This window comes from Geotrypetes seraphini, chromosome 4 (assembly GCF_902459505.1).
Source record: "Geotrypetes seraphini chromosome 4, aGeoSer1.1, whole genome shotgun sequence".
Taxonomy (NCBI): Eukaryota; Metazoa; Chordata; class Amphibia; order Gymnophiona; family Dermophiidae; genus Geotrypetes; species Geotrypetes seraphini.
In genome coordinates, this window is record NC_047087.1 from 202,929,970 (window position 1) to 202,952,730 (window position 22,761).

Here is a 22,761-nt window from a genome sequence, read left to right on the forward strand (position 1 = left end):
TTTTCAGTGGCACTTAACCAATAAACCACTCAAAAATAACTGGTTAGCGCCAAACTGAAAACAGGCTATTTGGGGGGCATTTCGGGGGCAAAGTCAGCACTTAACGAGCCAGGTTAACAGCATAAAAGCCCTATCTTTCTGCAGTAGTCTATAGCTGGTTAAGGGCTGAATATCGCACTTAACTTGCTATATATTAGCCAGCTCTGAAAACCTGGAAATTCAATGCTGGTGCCCAGATGTGGCCAGGCACTGAATTTCTGAGTTTAACACCAGCAGCAGTCAGCAAAATGCGGTACACCTCAGAGGGAATCCCTCTCTCCAACCCTACAAAGACACTTCTTATTCACAGCAAGCTATGAATAATATGAGAGATTGTCAGAAGTGTTTTCAGTCTAAAAGAATTAGCACATGAGCACTATTTATGAATATTTAGTAACTGAAAGCAGATATGCACTTCACAATGTTTATAATGTCTCACTGGATACACTGTAATGTGGTGAGTTTTTTAGGATTGATGATTGAAATTTGGATCTGATAAGTCCCAGACTATTTCAATTCAATATTGCACCGAGAAGGTTTCCGAGATTTTTTTCCTCTTGTAGCTTGCTGTGTGAATAAGAAGTGAGTGATTGAGTTGGCTGTACTTTTTGGCTCCTATATCGTTTGGTTTTGTGGAATCTCTCTCTCCCACCCTATTCTTTAATTTCAATGGAACAACAGGTCCAATGGAGAAAGTGTGAAGGAGGCCTCAGTTGTTGGCTCCTATAAGTTCTAGAGCTGGCTTCTAAATTCAAAGAAAAGAAAAAAACAAAAACGCTTGTCAAGCCTGGCTTAAGTGATCATGGCCACACAACTGCTGTCACACAGCAGAGGTACTGTGAAATAGCAGTTCTTTACTTTAAAATTTATTAGCACAATAAAGTTGTATGGTCACATTCCATTTTTTGGAAGAACACAAAAGTATTCCTGCTCCTCAAACTGCTGTAAGCCATGTATATACTTCCTTGTAAGAAAATAAAAGGTTTCTACACTTTCTCACCCATATTTCATGCCCAAGTATCCCTCCAAGATTGCAGACTATAATTTTAGCTTGTTGTAGATGCTTCAGATGAAGCTGTTTTCCTGTTTCTACATTTCTTTGGGTCAAAAGACTCGGCATCCAGCATTGCCATGGAAGCAGTGTTTGTGAAACCAGGATGAAGACAAAAAAAATCTTAATAGAAACACTGTTCAGCCTTTGTGTTCCAAGCAAATGGGCCTGGTGAGAAGAACTGGCAGTCTGCCTCCATTCATTCTCTTGTAGTGATTCTTCTGAATAGACCCTGCAAATGCGTGACAGGAAAAACAGGAAGCGGAAAAGAGAGGATGGTCAGAACAAATGCTTAGTGTGGCAAGTGCAAGCCAAGGTGTCTTGGAGGATATCCTGGGTTACCACAGGAAGGCACATGAGAGGGGCCTGTTAGCAGTAACCATTTTGGGCTTCTTAGTACACAGGTAACTAGATCATAATGAGCCAAATACATGATTAAAGAGTTAAAAATCATAAAAAATGCAAATAGATCAGTAACTGTATGGAATGAGCTTGTCCAAATTCTGTCCTCAAGAACCACAAACAGGCCAGGTTTTCAGGATTTCCCTGATTAATATGCATGAGAGATTTGCTCTCGGACCATGGGAATAACGTTACTTGAAAGGTGGCTCACAAGCAAAATTATTCTTATAACCTGGGATTCAGCAACCCATGGTACCGGGATCTTGCAAGTTGCTGAAACCAGTGGTATATCAGGTTATAGTAAAAGGTGTTTTTTAACACACTGATAAATTCTCCCCTGAATTTATTCCACTGTGGCTTAAATTATCCTGACTTGACCTAATTTATCCCGATTTCATTTCAATTATCCCATGACATAAGAACATAAGAAGTTGCCTCCGCTGAGGCAGACCCTAGGTCCATCCTGCTCAGCAGTCCGCTCCCGCGGCGGCCCATCAGGCCCATTGCCTGAGCAATGGTCTATACCTATCTATACCCCTCAATCCCTTTTTCTTCTAGGAATCTATCCAAACCTTCTTTGAAACCATTTAATGTTTTCTTGTCTACAACAGCCTCTGGAAGCGCGTTCCATGTATCCACCACCCTCTGAGTGAAAAAGAACTTCCTAGCATTTGTTCTAAACCTGTCCCCTTTCAATTTCTCCGAGTGCCCCCTTGTACTTGTGGCGCCCCTTAATTTGAAAAATCTGCCCCTGCCTACTTTTTCTATGCCCTTCAGGATCTTGAAGGTTTCTATCATGTCTCCTCTAAGTCTTCGCTTCTCCAGGGAGAAAAGTCCCAACTGCTTCAATCTTTCAGTATATGGGAGATTTTCCATTCCCTTTATCAGTCTAGTTGCTCTTCTTTGTACTCCCTCAAGTACCGCCATGTCTTTCTTGAGGTACGGTGACCAGTACTGGACGCAGTACTCCAGATGCAGCCGCACCATTGCACGATACAGCGGCATGATGACTTCTTTCGTCCTGGTTGTAATACCTTTCTTAATGATACCCAACATTCTGTTCGCTTTCCTTGAGGCCGTGGCGCATTGCGCCGATGCCTTCAGTGTTGCATCTACCATCACTCCCAGGTCTCTCTCCAGGTTGCTGACCCCTAGTGGTGTTCCCCCCATTTTGTATGTGAACATCGGGTTCTTTTTCCCCACGTGCATGACCTTGCATTTCCCCATGTTGAAGCTCATCTGCCATTTTTCGGCCCACTTTTCCAGCTGTGTTACATCCTTTTGAAGATCTTCGCAGTCTTCCCTGGTTTGAGCCCTGCTGTATAGTTTGGTGACAAATTATTCCGATGACTTAAATTACTTAAATTATCTCGACGATAAAGTATTTGATTTATTTATGATCTGATAAACCAGATCAACTGACTAACAGAACTGAGCAGTTCACAGGCTAATAAACAAAACAAAACAAAACAAAAAAATCAATGGATAGAAAGAACTCCATTAACAGGACAGGAAAGAATCAACTCAAGAACATACAACCAAACTAAACTCACAGGAGGATGGAAAATCCAAAGAAGCCATCCAGAGCAGAAACTAAGAGGAAAAAGCAAGCTCGAAGAGGGATTTAAACTTCTAAAGGGATCCCTCAGCACGTAATGAGAGGCATTCTGTTCCAAAGTTAGGGAGCTACAAAAAAGAATGCAGCATCCTGGGTGGACTTTATTAATTGAGCCAAGCGCAGTCCAAAGAGAACCATATGATAGTCATAGAGACCTGAGAACCCAGGCAGGAGCATATAGAATAGTCATACATGAAAGATATTCTAGAGAGCCCTGGCGGAAAGCCTTGAAAGCTAATAACAGGGTTTTGAATTGAATACGGTATATAACTGGGAACCAGTGGTATTGTTTTAAGTCATGACAGGTTAGTTTATCATAACTTCACCTAATTTATCCCATTTATCCCATATAACTTAAATTAACCAGACTTGACCTAATTTGTCCTGATGACTTATATTAACCAGACTTGACTTAATTTAACCCAACCTAACAAAAAAAACTGGACATGACAAATCATGTTGGGATTATTTTGTCCCAATTTGACTTAATTTATCCTAAACTACTTAATTTATCCAGATGTGATTTAAATTATTCTGACTTGACTTAATTTTATTTATTTATTTAGATTTTCTAGCCCGTTCTAGCGGGTTATTTAAGAACATTCACAATGCAGACATTTTACAAAAGTGAGGGTCATGACTGGTCAAAGGGTACTGGGTACATAGGGGGGGAAAGTGTTGAAAATTCACAGAGACTAAGGGGTTCAGAGGAGGGAAGCGAAAGGGAGAGGCAGTCTGTCGGACCCTGTTTAGCTGAAAAGAAGGGTCTTCACTGCTCTTCGGAATGTCATTACTGAGTTCTGAGATCTTATCTGATCAGGCAACTGGTTTCAGAGCTGAGGGATGAAATGACTGTATGAGCGTTTCCGGGCCGTTTCCATCTGGAGAGATTTTCCTTGTGGGATGCACAGTCTTTCTGCAGCTGAGCGGAGGGGGCAATTGAGGGTGTACTGTTGTAGTTTGGAAGCTATGTATGTAGGGGTTATGTTGTGGAATCTTTTGTGAGCAATTATTAGAGTTTTAAAAATGCAGCGTTTCCTCAGCCTGTGTTCTGCTTGGAGAACTGGAGATGTGGGGTCGCAGTAGATGAAGTTGTATAGGAGTCAGATTGCTGCATTTTGGACCCGTTTGAGTTCCTTTGTGGTGATGCTGTTGAATAGAGATTTGCAATAGTCTAATCTTGAGAATACATAGGCGTAGATGAGTTGGGTTAAGTCAGGTTTGGAGAGGTAAGGTTTAATCCTTTGGAGTTGTCATAAGTAATAGAAGGAGATGGAAACTACCTGTGAGATGTGGGCCGAGAGGGATAAGTGGCCATCCAGTATCACCCTGAGGCTGCATACCTGGTCCTTTGCTGTTAGGGAGGTTGATTCCCAGGTTATAGTCAGACGGGTGAAGTTGGTGCTTCTTTTCCTGATCCAGAGGAGTTCAGTTTTTGAGGTACTCAGCTGGAGTTTGTTGGCTGTCATCCAGTTCTTTAAGTTGGAGAGGTAGTGTTAGAGATTGGAGAGCTGGGAAGATCGGTTTTCACCTTGAGGGAGCAGAAGCTGGAGGCCATCAGCATAAGAGTGGATTTTGATGTCATGTTTATGAGCGATATCTATGATTGGCCTAATGTAGAGGTTGAATAGGAGTTGGGGGACTCTGTATTTGATGGGTTTGGGATCAGATTTGCTTGGGCCTAGTAGTACAGAGTGTGTTCTTTGGTGGAGGAAGGAGGTGAACCATTTGTGGGCGGAGTTCTTGATTCCGAGGTCTGTGAGTCGGTGCAATAGGAGTTGGTGATCGATTTGAATTGGGATAAATTAAAACGTGATTCAAATTATTGTTGGAAACAGGATTCTGGGCTTGATGGACCTTCAGTCTGTTCTGTCTGGTAATTCTTATGTTCTTAACTAATCCAATGTGACACTATATCCTGAAAAGATCATCTATCTCAACTGGACTTAAATTAATCCAAAGTGACTTGGAGGAAATTCATCAATGTGTGCTATTGTTAAGACGGTTATTTTATCACAGGTTGTGCTATATTAACAATACAGAATGGGTGATTTTATTTGTTTTTATTGTTTAATGACAAATGTTACATATTTAATGTTTATTTTATGATCTATGTATATATTTTTGGAATTTGCTTATGTTAAAGCAGGATATAAGTTCTTAAATAAAATAGCACAACTTGTGGTAAAATAACCCATCTTAGTAGCACACATTGAAGAATTCTCCCTTAAATTATCTTGACTTAAATTAATTCATCCTGATGACAAATTAAATCATGTGATAATTTGAGTGGGCATAAATTAAATCACATTAAAATAATTTAATCCACTTCAGGATATATTAGTAAAGTTGGGATAAATTAACTAGTTGTGAATTAAAATTTCTGTGACTAAAATATTTCTACTTGAACTAATTTATCCCTATGTGACTTAAATTATTCTGACTTGATTTTAAATTAACGCAGCATGACTTACATTATCCCAACTGGATTTAAGTTATCCTGATTGGATTTAAATGATCCTGAAATGACTAAAATTATGTTGGATAAATATAAGTTCAGTGGGGATAAATTTAAGTTACATTAAGAAAATTAAGTTGTGTCAGGTTAATTTAAATCATTGGAATAACTTAGGGCTCCTTTCATCAAGGCGCGCTATGGGGGGTTAGCGCGTCGGACATTTCATCATGCGCTAACCCTGCGGCAAGCCAAAAAACTAATGCCTCGTCAATGGAGGCATTAGCGACTAGCGTGGCAGGCGGTTGAACGCACGGTATTCCGCGCGTTAAACCGCCTACCGCGCCTTGATAAAAGGACCCCTTAAATTCAATTGAGATAATCTAAGTCCAGCTGAGATAAATTAATTCATGTTGGGTTAAGTTACTTCTGTATAAATTAGATCAAATTGGGATAATTTAAGTCGTGACGAGAATGCTGGGTTTTACTAAACAGCGGTAGAGTTTCTACTGCAACCCAGTAAGTTAAATGACGCTCATAGAATTCTTATGAGGGTCAGGGCATTTACCTCGCCAGCCCACAGTAGAAACCTCTAATGTTTAGTAAAAGGAGTCCTAAAATAGGTTAATTTAGGCTAAATTAAGTCACGTTCTGATAAATTAAGTCATGGATTAATATAAGTTAAGTCTAGATAATTTAAGTCAAATTTGGTCAAAATGGGATAAACTAAGTCATGTTGAGACAAATTATTTTAGTTTGACAAATTATCTTGATCTAATATTATTCCAACCACTTAAATTAATTTTACCTGACTTAATTTAAGTCAAGTGGGGATAAATTTAGTGAAGCCGGGATGAATGAATGTCATTTAAGCCATGTCAAGTTAATTTGTCATCTTGATTGGGACTTAAATTAATCCAATGTAACTTAAATTAAACTGACATGACTTAAATTATTCCAACTTGAGTTGAATTAACCCAACATGACTGAATACATCCTGACTGAAATTCAATTATATTATGGCTTTAAATTTACCTGATGTACCTTGAGTTAACCCAACATGACAAAAATTATCCTACCTAGACTTAATTTATCCCCACTCAAATTACCCAACATAACCAAATTTAAGTCATGTTGGGATAATTAAATCATGGATAATTAAATCATGTGTTAATTTAAGTCGCATCAGGATAATTTATCCCAACTTAATTTATCCTGACTTTTAAACAAACGTATCCAGACCCAACTTAAATTATACGGAACTAATATCCTGTAATATCATCTCCCGATGACTTCAATTAACTTGACATGGGTTTATTTAAGTCATGTCAAGATAATTTTATCTCAACTTGTCTTAATTCCTCCTATTGTGACTTAAATTATTCTGATTACCTAATTTTATCCCAACTTCACTTAAATCACATCAGGATAAATTATCTCAATATGATCTAATTTATCCAGATAAGACAATTTAAGTGAAGTCAGAATAATTTAACTCAACATAACTTAATTTATCTCGACTTGACTTCATTTATCCCAGTATGACTTAAGCCAAGTGAAGTTAATTTAATTCAAATGGTGGTATAAATTAAGTGAAGTCAAGATAAATTAAATTGAAATAAATAAAAAACATAATTTATTTTAAGTTACATTACAATAATTTAAATCACAGCTAAATAAATTAAGTCATGTTGGGACAAATTAAGTGACAGGGGAGGGAATTCATCAAGCAATGTTATGACTTTAAGACATGTTAAAGGAATTAGTGTATGCTAAAAGTCCATTCTATATCTATAAGCTTTTAACATATAGCATGCACTAATTCCCTTAACACAGGTTACGGTTCATTAAAGCCATAACATTGCTTGATGAATTCCCCTCTTAATTTATCCCAATGTAATAATTTATCCAACTCTTATCTCAACTTGATTTAATTTATCTCAATTCAATTTAAATTAACCCAATGTAATGTAAATTTAGTCATTTTGGAATAAATTATCCCCATGACATAATTTATTCCAATGACAATTTAATCCATTAACTTAAATTATTTCAAAATCACTTAAATTACACTGGTAAAAATCATGCCAACTTGACTCAATTTATCTCAATGTTACTTAAATTATTCCAACTTCACTTAAGGGAAAAATTCATCAAGCAGTGCTAAATGCTAAGAAGCCCAATTTATATCTAAGATTTTCTTAGCATTTAATTCCCTAAAAGGCCTTAATATGCTGCTTGATGACGTTCCCCCCTTAAATTTCTAATGACATAACTTAAATTAACCCAACATGATCTAAATTAAGTCATGTCAAGATAAATTATCCCCATAATCTAATTCAGGGGTAGGGAACTCCAGTCCTCGAGAGCCGTATTCCAGTCGGGTCTTCAGGATTTCCCCAATGAATATGCATTGAAAGCAGTGCATGCAAATAGATCTCATGCCAATTCATTGGGGAAATCCTGAAAACCCAACTGGAATACGGCTCTCGAGGACCGGAGTTCCCTACCCCTGATCTAATTTATCCCCAAGATCTGTTTTATCCTGATATCACTTAAATCATAAAGGCAAGAAACCTAGGTGAAGAGACCCCATCAAGCTGGAAAAACTAGGTTGAGACAGCAACTATAATAAAGCCAGGTCTACCAAAAATTCCGATGCTCATCTCAAAGCACCGCTAGGTAAATAAAACATCCTAAGTGAGAACTGTGCCTTATCTCTTAGAAGATAATGGTGAATGAGACACCTCTATGACTGATAAGAAGTCTGACTATAGTCAGCGATTGTCTAATGATAGTTGCTAAACTGGTTTAGCAACAATCAAATTTGCTGACCCAATGCACAAAATGTTTTTTTGCCCGATCCAGCTCAGCCATACAAATAAGCTCTTTAATATTAAAATGCCATGCAAACTAGCTGAGCGATTGATGCACTGTTGCTTCTCGATGCACAAAAAATGTGATCACTTAACGATACAAAAAAGCGACTGGTTAAGACCAGTCGCTTATTATAACATGCCATACCTTTTTTAATGGGCATAGATAATGTGTGTCTTACAACACGCACAATATCTGCCCCATTTAAAAAAAAAACCCAAAACAACATGAGCTGAGCCCCTCCCCCCAAGACAACCACAGGTCCACGACCGCCCCTCCCAGACAGGAGGGATGCCCATTCCCTCCTGCCACCACAAAAAAACCCCGTGCCAGTTAAAATTAGTAGAAGAGATGCCTACTCCTTTCTGCCACCAGATGCCCCCTGATTGGCTCAGATGCCTAAGCCCATGATACATAAAGAGGAGCCTAAGGCCCTGATTGGCTTGACTGAGCCAATCAGGACATTATGCCCCTCCCCATGCATCACATGATGTACCGGAGAGGAGAAGGCCCACCATTTTAAACTGGCAGTTCTCAGAGCTGGAGGGACCAAGCTTAATGTTTCGGCTAATCAATTTAATGCACACTAACAAATATCCCTGGTTGACACAGAGAGGAGACACACCAGTGGAGAGAAATATGGCTGTAATGGAGCTGGTGACAAAGAAGTCTGGTCTATAATCTTACCATACCGGTCTACCATCATGAAACAAGTTTTAAATAAATAACTAGTTTGGAAAAAAAAAAAAATAAATCACAGAAAGAAGAGCTGTTGCACATTAGAGAATGACATGGAAACAAATTTTCCCCCGTCCTTGCGGGAACTCATTTTCCTGTCCCATCCTGGCGAGTTCTTTTCCTGTTCCTGCCCCATTCCTGCAAGCTCTATCCTTATCTGCACAAGCCTCAAACACTTTAAAATCATAACTGTTTGAGGCTTGTGCAGTTAAGGCAGAGCTTACAGGAATGGGACAGGGGCAGGGACAAAACTCACGGGGATGGGACAGGGGAAAATTTGTCCCCCATGTCATTTCCTATTGCATTTCTTAGTGGCCCAAAGCAGCAGACTTCGCAGCCTTGCCTCGCAGTTTTTGTCAGCTCACATATACCAAGGGATCCAGCGGAAGTGTCGTTAAAATGGAAAGAGAACTTAGCTGATCAGAAACCGGTATGACATTTTGTTAATTTAAATGTATTCTAGTGACATTTGGTTAAATTAAATTTATTTTAAATATATTAAAGAGAATTTGACTAATCAAAGTTAATCTAATGTTATAGGAATATTACATTTGTTCTTGAGAATCTCCTCTCCTGAAGATGCTGTTTAGTGAAACAGACTGGTGTTGAGAGAGACTTTCCATGTTCTTGATTCTTGTGAAGACACTTAATAGAACTGACTAATACAAGAAGATGCAGTTAAAACTATATCTTTTGAACAGGAATTCAAGGCTGGAATAAACCACTTGCATTTGGGATACAGGGGTGTTCTCTGGACATTGGGTGTATGTATTTATGACTAGTAACAATTATTGTAGCATGTTAATAATTTTATAAATATAAGTATATTAAATTTTCACAAAAATTTTTTTTTTGCGTTTATTATAAATTGTTACTTATATTTAACAGACTCTTTTTTAATGAATTCTTGAAATAGGAGGATGCATATTTATGTAATACCCTAATTGGTTTTTTATTAATAAACATTCATGAGAACGATCTGCACGCTGTCTGCCTTCCTCAACAAGATCAACTTTCTCCATATTAAGGAGAACAACTTTAGAGGTATTTAGATTAACTTAGAACTTTCAGCAGCCTTCAGCCTTTTCAATTATTTTACTTCTGAATAAATTGCATGATACTGGCATAGATGGCTATGTTCCTGAACTGGTTTACCTTCTAAGTAATAGATAATTTCATGTGGTTTGGAGCAATTCTTCATTCACATGACAACTGCCATTCTGTTGTTCATCAACAGTCTACCCTTTCTCTCATCCAGTACAATATCTTCATGGCACCTTAGGAGAACTCATTCAAACTTTCAGCTTTATTATCTATTTGCATATCTGCAGACAGGGTGGGTATTAGACATGCAAGAGCCAGGAACAGAAATTTGGAAGGTGGCACCAAAGCAATTGCCCTGTTTGTAATCCTCCCTGCCTAATGCCAGCCCTATATGCAAATGATGTACTAATAGCTACTTCATAAGACCCCCATTTTTCTGCCCCAGGAGCTTCCTAAGACCTTCTCCCCTTTCCTCTCATCTAAACTCGAGTCTTTTGTCTCACTGCTGCTATTTTCTGGTCACTTCTGCAACCTTTGCTCTGATGGGTCAGCTAAGGTTTGGCCTCTCTCTGCTATCTGTTGCCAAGCCCTGTTCCTATTGGTCTCTTTTCTTCTCTCCCCTAGCCTTATGGGTATTCCCCGAGGACCCTTTGTCTCAGGGCCAGTTATGCTTCTGATTCTATCTGAAACCCCATGTTGCTCTATCCCTTCCCAACAAAGGACCTGTCTTTTCACCTTAAGCTATCCGATCACATGCATAAACAATTCAGCATTTCATCTCTGGAACTTGGAATACCTCACCGTCTTAACTATTTTCTCAGCTCTGCCACAAAGCTTTTATTTCTCATATTTTCACCTTCATCTCCAGCTGCAATATTCAGAAAACTGCTGCGAGTACATCTGTACTATATTTATTCAATAAAGTATATTTCAAAAAAGGGCTTCCCGTGTGTGTGTTGGTGTGCTAAGGTTTAACTTCCTGGAGGAGTTACCGTATAGTAGGGGCTGGAGGAGTTGCCATGTAGTGACAGATTAGAGAAACTGGGCCTTTTCTCCCTCGAACAGAGGAGATTGAGAGGGGACATGATTGAAACATTCAAGGTACTGAAGGGAATAGGCTTAGTAGATAAGGACAGGTTGTTCACCCTCTCCAAGGTAGGGAGAACGAGAGGGCACTCTCTAAAATTGAAAGGGGACAGATTCCGTACGAATGTAAGAAAGTTCTTCACTCAGAGAGTGGTAGAGAACTGGAACGCTCTTCCGGAGTCTGTCATAGGGGAAAACACCCTCCAGGGATTCAAGACAAAGTTAGACAAGTTCCTGCTGAACCAGAAAGTGCGCAGGTAGGGCTAGTCTCAGTTAGGGCGCTGGTCTTTGACCAAGGGCAGCCGCGTGAGCGGACTGCTGGGCACGATGGACCACTGGTCTGACCCAACAGCGGCAATTCTTATGAATAGTTTGCGCCTGCTCAGAGAGTCCTGGACTGTGGCAGCATGCTAGATATGAGTCCAGAGTGCTAACCAGAATACTAATGATAAGCTAGATCATCATAGTGGATCTCTGACAAAGCTAGATAGATCATCATAGTGGATCTCTGACAATGCACAAACTGAATGCATCCACCTGGCTGGGCCTCCACGTGTGCGGATCACCGGACTTGATGGACCGAAGGTCTCATCCGGAGATGGCAGTTCTTATGTTCGCTTTTCTAATGGAAATATTAACCCTCTTGCCTCAGAGAACAGGCATCACTACTACTCTTAAAGACGTCATCAAAATTTGAAGCCCAGATACTCAAAGAAGTAAAGAAATCTTTCTTTGCTCTTCACTTTATCCATTCAGTTTGTTCCATTTTGTACAACTCTACTCCCCACAAATTGGGCAACTCTCTAGTAATAAAGTGATTATAATGTCCTTTATCAAGGCCTAAAATCATTGCAGCTTAAACATCTCCAGATGGTATAACACACCACTGTGCAAAAAAGTTTGATCTCTTGAAGGACTGTTGTCTGCCAATAACTTAGGGCACTTTGCTTATCTTAGCTGAATCTGCTGGCTGTTCCATCTTGCAGAATGATCTGCTATGAATTAACTACAGAGACAACATTTAGGGTAATTGCTACTACCTTCTGGAACTCTTCATTTCCTGGCCTTTGGCTAGAGCCTTCCTTAAAAAAAAAAAAAATTAAAGTTGCTCTCCAAACCTTATTCTCAGAAAGCTTTTGCTGTTTAACATATTTGCTGTTTCCCCTTTAGCCTCACCACTGTCGGTGGTACAGCTGTGCACGCCTGCTAGTTTGGGAAACTGGATGTGCTATCTTGCATCCTTCTCCAGGACATTCCCCTCTACTTCCTCTCCTTCCCACACAAATGTACTGTACTCAAATATAAACTGGGATTTTGGGGCCAAAAATGGGGGTCCCGGTTTATATTCAGGCCAAGACCCCCTCCCAGACTTATTGCAGGTCCTGTCCGTCGTACCTCCTCTGCCGATTCCTGGTGGTCCAGAGGTGCAGCAGGCAGGATCGAGCTATCCATGCTCCTGCCCCGCTGCTAACCCGGTCAGTTGATGGCTGCCACAAGTTCTGGTTTCTTCAGCCGCTGAGCGGCACCGAGCAGGAGCGCACTTTGGCACTGCTGCTCAGCAATGAGCAGCTTCCTGACTGGCTCCCGCAAATTCTCACCAGTCAGGAAGCTCAGCACTGAGCAGTAGCATCAAAGCGCACTCCTGCTAGGTGCCGCTCAGTGGCTGAAGAAACCAGAACTCGTGGCAGTCACCGACCGACTGACTGGGTTAGCAGCGGGCCAGGAGCATGGAAAGCTCGCTCCTGCCCGCTGCACCTCTGGACCTCCATGGATCAGCAGAGAAGATATAACAGACAGGGGAGGGAGGGAGGGAAGGGGGCTAGGTGCAGAGCCTGACAGGGCAAGACATTTGAATATTAAGCCGCCTGACATATTCGAGTCAATCACTTTTCCTTCCTTTTAGGGGGGAAATGGGGGTCTCAACTTATATTCAGATTGAATTATTTTCGCTTATATACAGTAATTATTCCTTTTTGCACACAAAATCAATTTAAAGAATGTTAATTTATGAATTAGTGTGTATAAAGCTGACATCTAAGTATTAAGTTTTTAAACTAGAAAAAAGTATGAACAAACTTAAGATTTCAACATCCAAAGACAATGAATTACAATTAAATAGATCTGTCTTCTAAAAATCAGGCTGAACCTTCACATCAAACTAGGGTTTGAAAACTATATTTCAGGTAGGGTGGCCTGTCATTGATTATCACACTCATACCGCTAACAAACATATAACCGTATTTCCTCATGTATAGGCTGCGGCTTATACATGAGTTTTACAAACCTGTGTAGTGGGTGCAGCTTCCTTATATGGGAAAGCCACCGGAGTGTTCGTGCAGTCGCTTGCATGTGTGGGTGGAAGCTTCTCTCCTTTGACACAACCTCTACCATTTTGGCTGGTTACCCGCGGCTACTCGCGGCTAGCCGCAGGTAACATCCATAAGAACATAAGAAGTTGCCTCCACTGAGGCAGACCAGAGGTCCATCCTGCCCAGCGGTCCACTCTCGCGGCGGCCCATCAGGCCTAATTGCCTGAACAGTGTCCCTGACTAATTTTGTAACTGCCTCTAATCCTATCCCTATTACCTACCCCTACTCCTATCTGTACCCCTCAATCCCTTTGTCCTCCAGGTACCTGTCCAGACCCTCTTTGAAGCCCTGTAGCGTGCTCCTGCTTATCACATCCTCCGATAGCGCGTTCCATGTATCCACCACCCTCTGAGTGAAAAAGAACTTCCTGGCATTTGCTCTCAACCTTTCCCCTTTCAATTTCTCTGAATGCCCCCTTGTACTTGTGGTTCCCCGTAATTTGAAAAATCTGTCCCTGTCTACTCTTTCTATGCCCTTCATGATCTTGAAGGTTTCTATCATATCTCCTCTAAGTCTCCGCTTTTCCAGGGAGAAAAGCCCCAGCTTCTTCAGTTTGTCAGTGTATGAGAGGCCTTCCATACCCTTTATTAACTTCGTTGCTCTTTTCTGGACTCTCTCAAGTACCGCCATGTCCTTCTTAAGGTACGGCGACCAGTACTGGATACCGTGTCATTCTCTACCCGTACCTTTTAAAATAGCTCCCTCGCTGGACGGCTGCCTCCTCCAATGTCATGGCCAGCGGTGAAGGGCAACAGCGATATTTTCAGCATCCAGCCTGGCCCCGCGTCGCTTCCTCAATGCCTGCGGCGAGTCTCGCAAGAACTGACGGCAGACAGGCATTGAGGAAGCCATTTGCTATCAAGTATGTTGCCCAGAAATTCAGTGTTAGCAACAAGTGGACTAGTTGTACGTCTTAGGCATAACATAGGGAAAAGACCAGATTGCTAGGAAAAACGTGTTCAAGTGGTCATTTGTTCCAATAACTCATGACCATTAGCAGAGCACTGCTTACACAGCTCATTATTATAAAATGAAGTGCATAAGAATAGCCATAGTGGCTCAGACCAATGGTTCATCTAGCCCAGTATCCTTTTTTCGACATTGGCCAATCCAGGTCACAAGTACCTGGAAGAAATCCAAACAGTAGAATCTGTGAGCACAGGTGGCATCTGTAAGTAAAGCTCCTTAAGAGCCACTGTTCTGTCCTTCTGTTAAACAGCTACTAGATGCGAGCTGGGTTTTTAAGGGAGGACTATATATTGCTGTCCTGTGTTACACAGCTTAGTATGAGCCGGCCTTGTATGGAGGGACAGTGCACTCCTGCAGTATTTACTACTGGATACTGTGCTACAGAGCCAGGTCTTCAGTCACCAAATGCATATATTTACTCTAAGGTGCCACTTGACCACAGCCAAGCAGCGCTAGGAGCGTCACCGCATATTTTAAGCTGTTTCAATATCTTCATTTGCAAGTCACACTCTATGGTGCCATAGTATCACATTAGTTCCATAACTCATGTTTGTGTCACAAATTACACTTCGTAGCTTGACTGTGCCAACATTAGGACCTCTGACAAAGGCCAAAACGTGGACCGTGTTGGGTCCGATATATGTTTCTAATTTTTACAACAAATATTTATTTATTTATTTATTTAAAAATTTCTATACCATTTAAACCTAAACAGTTTACATAATTTTACATACTAAATAAAACTTTCATTGACTAACGGTTCCTGTGACATCCAGAGACTATTGTTCCACTTTTTTGTTTTGCACTTCTTTTACAAGCCACGAATGACATACGGCAAATCACAGAACAGATGATTAGGGCCCACCATCATAGCAACGGAAACTATTCTTTTGACAATATAGAAAAATTGTTATGGCCTCACCAATATTTGCATCGGTGATTATTGCTACTCAACAGTTTTCAGAATGCTTCAGAAATCTAATTAAATTGTTTCTTCCAATTTATACCCCCAAAAACAATTTACAAGAAAGAGAAGTAGCAAAGCTCTGTAATTCAGAGAGAGGAAAATGACATAGCGTTTTCCCTTGCCATCTCCTCCCCTCCCCATCTAGCACACACCAACAGTAGAAGACACTGCTTCTCCAAAACTCACCAATGTTTGGGTGTTTCAAAAGTCGACAGATCCGGGCTTCACGTTCCAATTTCTGATGGTCTGAAAGAGGACAGAGAGGAGGGAATGAAAATGCAGCTTCATGTGCAAGAGTTTGAATTCACAGGATCTGTCTCCACAGAATTCGTATCAAGCCTGCTTTTTTATACTACGGCACACACATCGAAAATGAAAGTTTATGCACAACCAAAACACAGGCTACATCATTGTCAGATGTAAATATACCCATGGCCTTCTCTGCAGTGCTCCTCATAATATTTAAGCAAAGTTTTCCTTTTATTATCTTCAGACAAGCAAAGGCCTCAAGGTTTTTTGTTTTTGACCTTGCAACAGATTCTGGATTAATATCCCTGGAATCTGAAGGCTTTAATTTATGCAAAGAGCAGGTAGAAGACAGGCAGTGATAATACAAGTCTCTCTCGCAAGCTGTTCCACCAGATAACTAGAAAAATAAGGCAGCGGCAGCAGAAGCAGCAGCACAGGCTTCCCATACAAATTCCACATCATAAGAAAGGAAAGAAATGGCCAAGTGGTTAGAGCAATGCGCTAAGAACCAGGAAGCCAAGGTTCAAATTATGTTTTGTCACTGACATTCCTTGTGACCTTGTGCAACTTATTTCACATCCTTCAGGTTCCCAGTTACATTATGTGGACGGGCATTTTCAATAGGATGCTTAAGTCTAATTTTGAATGTTTCCCACAAGACGTCTAAAAGTCGTGGTGGAGAAACGTCCATTTTCAAAACAACTGGACATCCAAATCAAAGAACTCTCTGGTCAGTTTTCCGACACTGCATTCTTTTTCTAGATCAGGGGTTCTCAACCCAGTCTTCAGGACACAACCAGAGTCAAGTTTTCAGGATACCCACAGTGAATGTGCATGAGATAAATTTGCAAAGAATGGAGGTAGTGCATGCAAATTTGTTTCATGCATATTTATTATGGATATCTCAAAAATTAGACTGGTTGAACATTCCTGGTCTAGAAGGTACTGCACCATCTACATAAGCCTTGCATTCTTTATCCCTGCTACATTAGATCTTACATATGTTCGTTGACAAACTTTAGCCACTTCATTCGTTGCCACCACAGTATGCAATGCATGTTTCTCATAACACCAAAATTTTATGGTTTCAATGTAGTTGAGTTTCGAATAGCAATCAAGGTATCCATTGTGATCAAGTTTCTCATGGTTGAATTCTTATGTAATAATTGCCATTTTGATTATCACACTGCAGAACTGACAGACTGCTTGTATCAGAAGTCTTCATTAATTTTTAAGCTAGGACCACTTTAGATTTACCGTATTTTTCGCTCCATAAAACACACTTTTTCCACCCCCAAAAAGGGGATAGAAATAAGGGTGCATCTTACGGAGCGAATACCCAATCCCAAACACCCCTCATTACCTTATTTTTCATTCTGGTGCCCTCCCTCAATGCGGCTGCCTGCCTGGTCCCCACAAGCAGTGACGGCTGACATGGCTCGAGTTCTCTTCTTTTCCCTTGCAGCAGAGCGGCGCACAGGGCTGCCTGCCTGATCTCACGCTGCTTCCCGCTGAAAATAAGAGGACTCGAGCCACGTCAGCTGCCATTCTTTGCGGGAATCGGCGGAGAATAGGCAGCCAGCCACATCCAGCAAGGAAGGGCGCCAGAATGGAAAAAAAGGTAACCGGGGTGTGGGGTCGGGGCCTGCCCTGCCGAATTAAAACTATGGAGCAGGGAGAGGCTGGGCTTCCCTGCCTTCAAGGAGGCCTGGAGGGGGGAGGCATGTGTGCCTGCTTAGGAGGGGGAAGCTTGCTTGCTTGCCTGGGGGGCTGCCAGGAAGGGGAGGCCTGCCTGCCTGGGGGGGGCTGCCTGGGTGGGGGGAGGCCTGCCTGCCCTGTCCCTACCTGCCTGCCAGCCACTAAGCCTGCCTGCCCTGTCCCGGCCTACCACTAGACCACCAGAGGGGGACAGGGTACAGAGCCTGGAAGAGGGGTGGGACAGGATGCAGATCTTGGCAAGGAATATAGGATTGGATGTAGAACCTGGCAGGGAGAATTTGGTTCAGAATGGTTTTTTCTTGTTTTCCTCCTCTAAATCTAGGGTGCGTCTTATGGTCAGGTGCATCTTATGGAGCGAAAAATATGGTAAATGAGCTGAAGTAGAGCTGCAAAACATCTTCACAAACAAAGCATTTCTCAATAGACAAGAGAATGCATGTTTCCCTCCCTCCCCCCCATCTCATCCACTTTCCCCTTTCTATCCTGAGCATGGGTAGAGAGGCAGAATACCAGATAGAACACAGACAATGGGGGCTGCCTTGGAGGTCTCCAGGGGCTGCCATTGGCCCCTGGGCCTTGCACTGAAAAACACTGGCTTATATTGATTATTATGTCTGTGATCAAACTGACAAGGGTCAAAAGGTACTTCAGAGAGCCAAACGACACTGACAGTACAATACCCGTTGATGCAATAGTTTTAAAGCCTGGGTCACCTGAGCTCTGTTGTGCAGCAGTTCTCTGAAATAAACCATTCTCAGCAACTTTTCTAACTACTGCACAACCTTTCAAGTGCTGGCTGAAAAGTACTCTAATTCCTTCGTATGGACATATATTTAGTTATCCAATCCAAAAATGAAAGCTCTACATTACTCTCTTTATTCAGCAACTAAGCACAAATACTGCTGGCTTTGCAGTCCTGCTTTGGAGGCCACGTCATCTCTATCCTGCATCCCAGACAATGTGTTTTTGTTCTTTCTATGGTGTTTAATAATCTTCCTGACTAGTTCTCACCTCAGATATAATAAGCACAGATTGCTTGCTTCAGAGATGGTCCTATGTCTAATCAGACAGCAACATGCACAAGGGTACAAAGAAAATACTTCCCTGCCCTCCCCACCACACTTACTGGTATTTGATTCTGCTGTGCCAAAAATCTGACATTGCCCTCTACTCAAGACAAGGTAATGGAACACTTAGAATATCCCCACCTCCAGCCTTGCAATGATTTACCTGTCAACATAGTCCACCTCTCTTTTAACTTATTGTTTTCCATGTCTCACAGATCTGTCAAGTTTTTTGGTTCTATAGGGAGATTTTGAGCTGCTCCTGGATTTCTGAGCACCCATTCTGGTGTATTATAGCAGTATTTCTCAACTCAGCCCTTGCCAATCAGGTTTTCAGGATATCCACAATGAATATGCATAAAAGAAATTTGCATATAAAGGAAGCAGTGTATGCAAATCAAGTTTATGCATATTCATTGGGGAAAACCTGACTGGCAAGGAGGAACTCCAGGACCGAGTTGAAAAACACTGTACGATGGGATCCACAACACTGATTTAAACAGGTGTAATGGAGGACCACAACTAGCACACTGTTTTACAATTAAAGTTCAAAACTAGGACAGACCAAAGCATCTCCCTCCTAGAACTGGGTAACTTAGCAGCTCTGCTATCGTTCTCTCTCTACAACCCCTCACTGATAACCACTTTTCTAGATGATAGGTCTCAGCAACAGGGCCGGATTTAGATGAAAAGAGGCCCTAGGCTATTCCACTTATGAGGCCCTTTCACCTCCCATTTTTAAGTTTGTAAATTACATGAGAGATAATAAAATACATCATTACTGTGATATATATCAATATGCTAAATGAAACATGTTGTTATTGGTACTAACCTTTATATAAAATGTGACATGGATAATAAATAAAAAAAGTCGAGAACACTTATTTGGACATTTATTCTCAACACCATATATAGTACTTGTAACAATAACTAATCAAACATAACACACAACATTGCCCCTTCCTATGTCCATAGTGCCCCCAGTGCGTCCTTCCTCTCCTCAACCCCCCCCCCTCCGATGCCCGCCTGCCTCCCATCCCCCTTCCATTGAACACCCCCCTTGCCATCCTGCCTGCCTGCCATTAAACCCCCCCACCCCCCCTCCGATGCCAGCCTGCCTGCCTCCCATCCCCCTTCCACTGAAACCACCCCCCCCCCCCCCGATGCCAGTCTGGGCCGCCTGGTCCTGACAGATCCTCGTTTTGTCTCTCTCCCCACGGGGCTGGGCTTTGCCCAGCTGTTTCCGGACTGACATCTTTCCCTCCCCGATCCACCTCCCAGGGCGAGAAAAAGAAAAGGGAGACACCGAGTCGGCACCCCGTTGCGGCCAGAGCCGGTTCCGATCCCGAAGCGTAGAATTTCTCCTTATTTTCGGTTCAGTGTTTTAGTGTTCACTGTTTTTAGAATAGTGTAATTTTAATTTTGCTAACAATTTGAATATAGGCCCCTCTTGATCTTGAGGCCCTAGGCTGAAGCCTAGTTAGCCTATAGGAAAATCCAGCCCTGCTCAGCAACTACACAAAAGTTATTCTTGGTCTCAAACTGTTGTAACTGTACTTCTTTATAAGAAAACAAATTTTCCACACTTTGTTACCATATTTCATATCCAGTTAAACCTCTAAGGGTATATTTTTAGCCTGTCATGGAAGCTTCAGAGAGTACTGTCATCCTGGCTCTTGAAGTGACAGACCAGCTTGCTAGCTGATGGCAAAGGATGAGTTTTTACGCGATAAAACTGCTCAGTCCCATAGAGTGTGTGTATGTGTGTTGGGGTGGGATCATTTCCATAAGCCAAAGCATCATCTGACTGCTGGTGATCCCTTGGGAAAGGTGGGCACGCAGAACCCCATAATACAATAGCACTATAGTCAATGGGGCTTGTAAGGGGGGGGGGGGGGGAATGACCTTTTGAAAAAACAAATCAAAACTTTTTAAGGGAGGTTTTATTAATAATAATAATTGTTAAAAACCCAGACATCAGCAACTAAGATTTACATATTCAATATAACATCAGGTTTTGCCAGGCACCTTTCTTTTGAAAATAAACAAGGCAATCAACTTCATTTTTTTGTTAAGTAAACCCTTCCATTTTCCTCCTTATTTAACCCCCAAACCCACCCGTCCAGCAAAAGGTCCCTTTTATAAAACCAAAACCCCTCCCCCAGGTTCAAATATCTCATCATAAAATACTTTTATTTCATTGGTTTGGGTCATACTTGGGTAGTTCTTCATCTCCCCTTTTATTCCCCTTCATTTGGCTTCTAAAAAAATCTATCCGCTCTCTTTTCAGGCCTTCTAATACAATGTTACTTACAACATGGGAAAAAAAAGAATGCTTTATTGAAAGGTCATATCTACTTGTCGGTGCCTGTTTCAGCAGATAAATGGGGGAGAAAGATTGTGTCATCTTTTGGGCTATGTGAACATCTTCCTGTCCCAGCTTGAACTCCTTCAGTTACAAAGTTGGCTGTAATGCCCATCGGCCATGTGGCTGAGCATAAAATCCAACCAGGACAGAGCAAGTAGTAAAAGAGAAGGGGGCGGGGGGTGAAGTGAAGGGGAGGAGATGCAGGCTTGGCAAGCAGCAGGAGGGAGAAGAGTCCAGGAGTGTGAAACTGACTGGGACATGGCATGTGTATTAACTAACATACAATATGTACACCCTGTCAACTCTTTTTTCCTTTGGTTCTTTAGAAAAATAATAGTTAAAAAGCAGCATGGTACCTACTCACAGTCAGTGATAACATAACATTCTGCTTATATACCGCAGGACTGTGAAAGCTCTATGCGGTAGAGAATGACACGGTGGCGGTTTACCCGCGGCCACCGCATTTTAGCCGCGGGTCACCCGCCGAAAACGGGGAAGAAAACTAGCAGTCGCTGCGGCGATGGGGACAAGGCCATTCACCGCCCGCGGGGCGGTGAATGGTCTTGTCCCCCGCAGTGAGGCATGAAGGATCGCGCGGTCCCCGCAGCTCACACCCGCCTGCCCAATCGATTCTAGTGTTTAGCCAGCTCTCTCCCTTCTCCTCACCTTAGTTTGTAGATTTTCTTTTTCGGCGACCCGCATGCTATCAGAGAGCCGCGCACCCGCAGCTGCTCAGTTTCAATCTTCTGCTCTGACGCAACCGGAAACAGGAAGTTGCAGCAGAGCAGAAGATTGAACACTGAGCAGCCGCGCGTGCGCGGCTCTTTGGGAAAGCGTGCAGGTCGCCGAAAAGAAAACCTATAAACTAAGGTGAGGAGAAGGGAGAGAGCTGGCTAAACACTAGGATCGATTGGGCAGGCAGGTAGTGGCTGCGGGGACCGTGCGATCGCTAGTGTTCCCGGCTCAAATTGGAAGGAGGGAGTGAAAGGGAAAAGGATTCTGGGCCAAGGGGATGTAGTCGGAAAGAAAAACCCACAGCAGGAAAGAAAGGGAAGGACTGGCAGGTGAGCCAGATGCTAGAAGCAGGGGGGGGGGGGAAGAAAGAGGGAAAAAAGCTAGATGGGGTTGAAAAGAAGAGACACACTGGTATGGAAGAGGAAGATAGGGGAAATCTGGACACAGGAAGGTAACAGAAAGAGGGGAAATTATGTGCATGGGGCATAGGGACAGAGACATAAAGGGGACATGCCATGGGGATGGTATATGGACACAGGGGGGGCAATGACAGATACATAGGGGAGATATTAGAAATGGAGAAAATAGGAGCACAGAAGCGAGATGGTTTGTGGGGATGGGACAGGGACCGAGCTTGCAGGCTCCAGTGGCTTACACAAATTACCTTGTAACGTGCCATGAAAATAAGAGGAAGGAAGGTAGATAGGCCACGCGAGAGGAGCTGAAGGGTAGTAGAAAGGAACAGATGGTAAAGGAGGGAGGGAAGGGTGGTGGTGGAAAGGAATAGAACAGACACTGAAGGAGGGTGGAGAGGAACAGACCCCCAAGGGAAATGTGGAAGACAGAGTGGGAAGAAGACAGATGCCAGACTATGCGGGAGCGGAGGGAAGAAGATGGGTGCTAGACCAATTGGGGGGGGGGGGGGTTTAAGGGAGAGGCACAGTAACAGCAAATGGAAGATGCAGAGAGAAGACACACAGTGGATGGAAGGAATTCAATGAAAAGATGTG

The 22,761-nt window shown here is 42.2% G+C and overlaps 1 protein-coding gene across 19 annotated transcripts in view; it reads right to left on the reverse strand.

Annotated features, from left to right (window-relative positions):
* Positions 1–22,761, reverse strand: part of CAMK2G (calcium/calmodulin dependent protein kinase II gamma) — a 543,897-nt gene that overhangs the window by 346,837 nt on the left and 174,299 nt on the right. For all 19 annotated transcript variants that reach the window (XM_033940484.1, XM_033940503.1, XM_033940486.1 and 16 more), the window contains one exon: positions 15,803–15,862. In XM_033940484.1, coding sequence (XP_033796375.1) covers positions 15,803–15,862 — 60 coding nt within the window. The remainder of the gene's footprint in view (positions 1–15,802; positions 15,863–22,761) is intronic.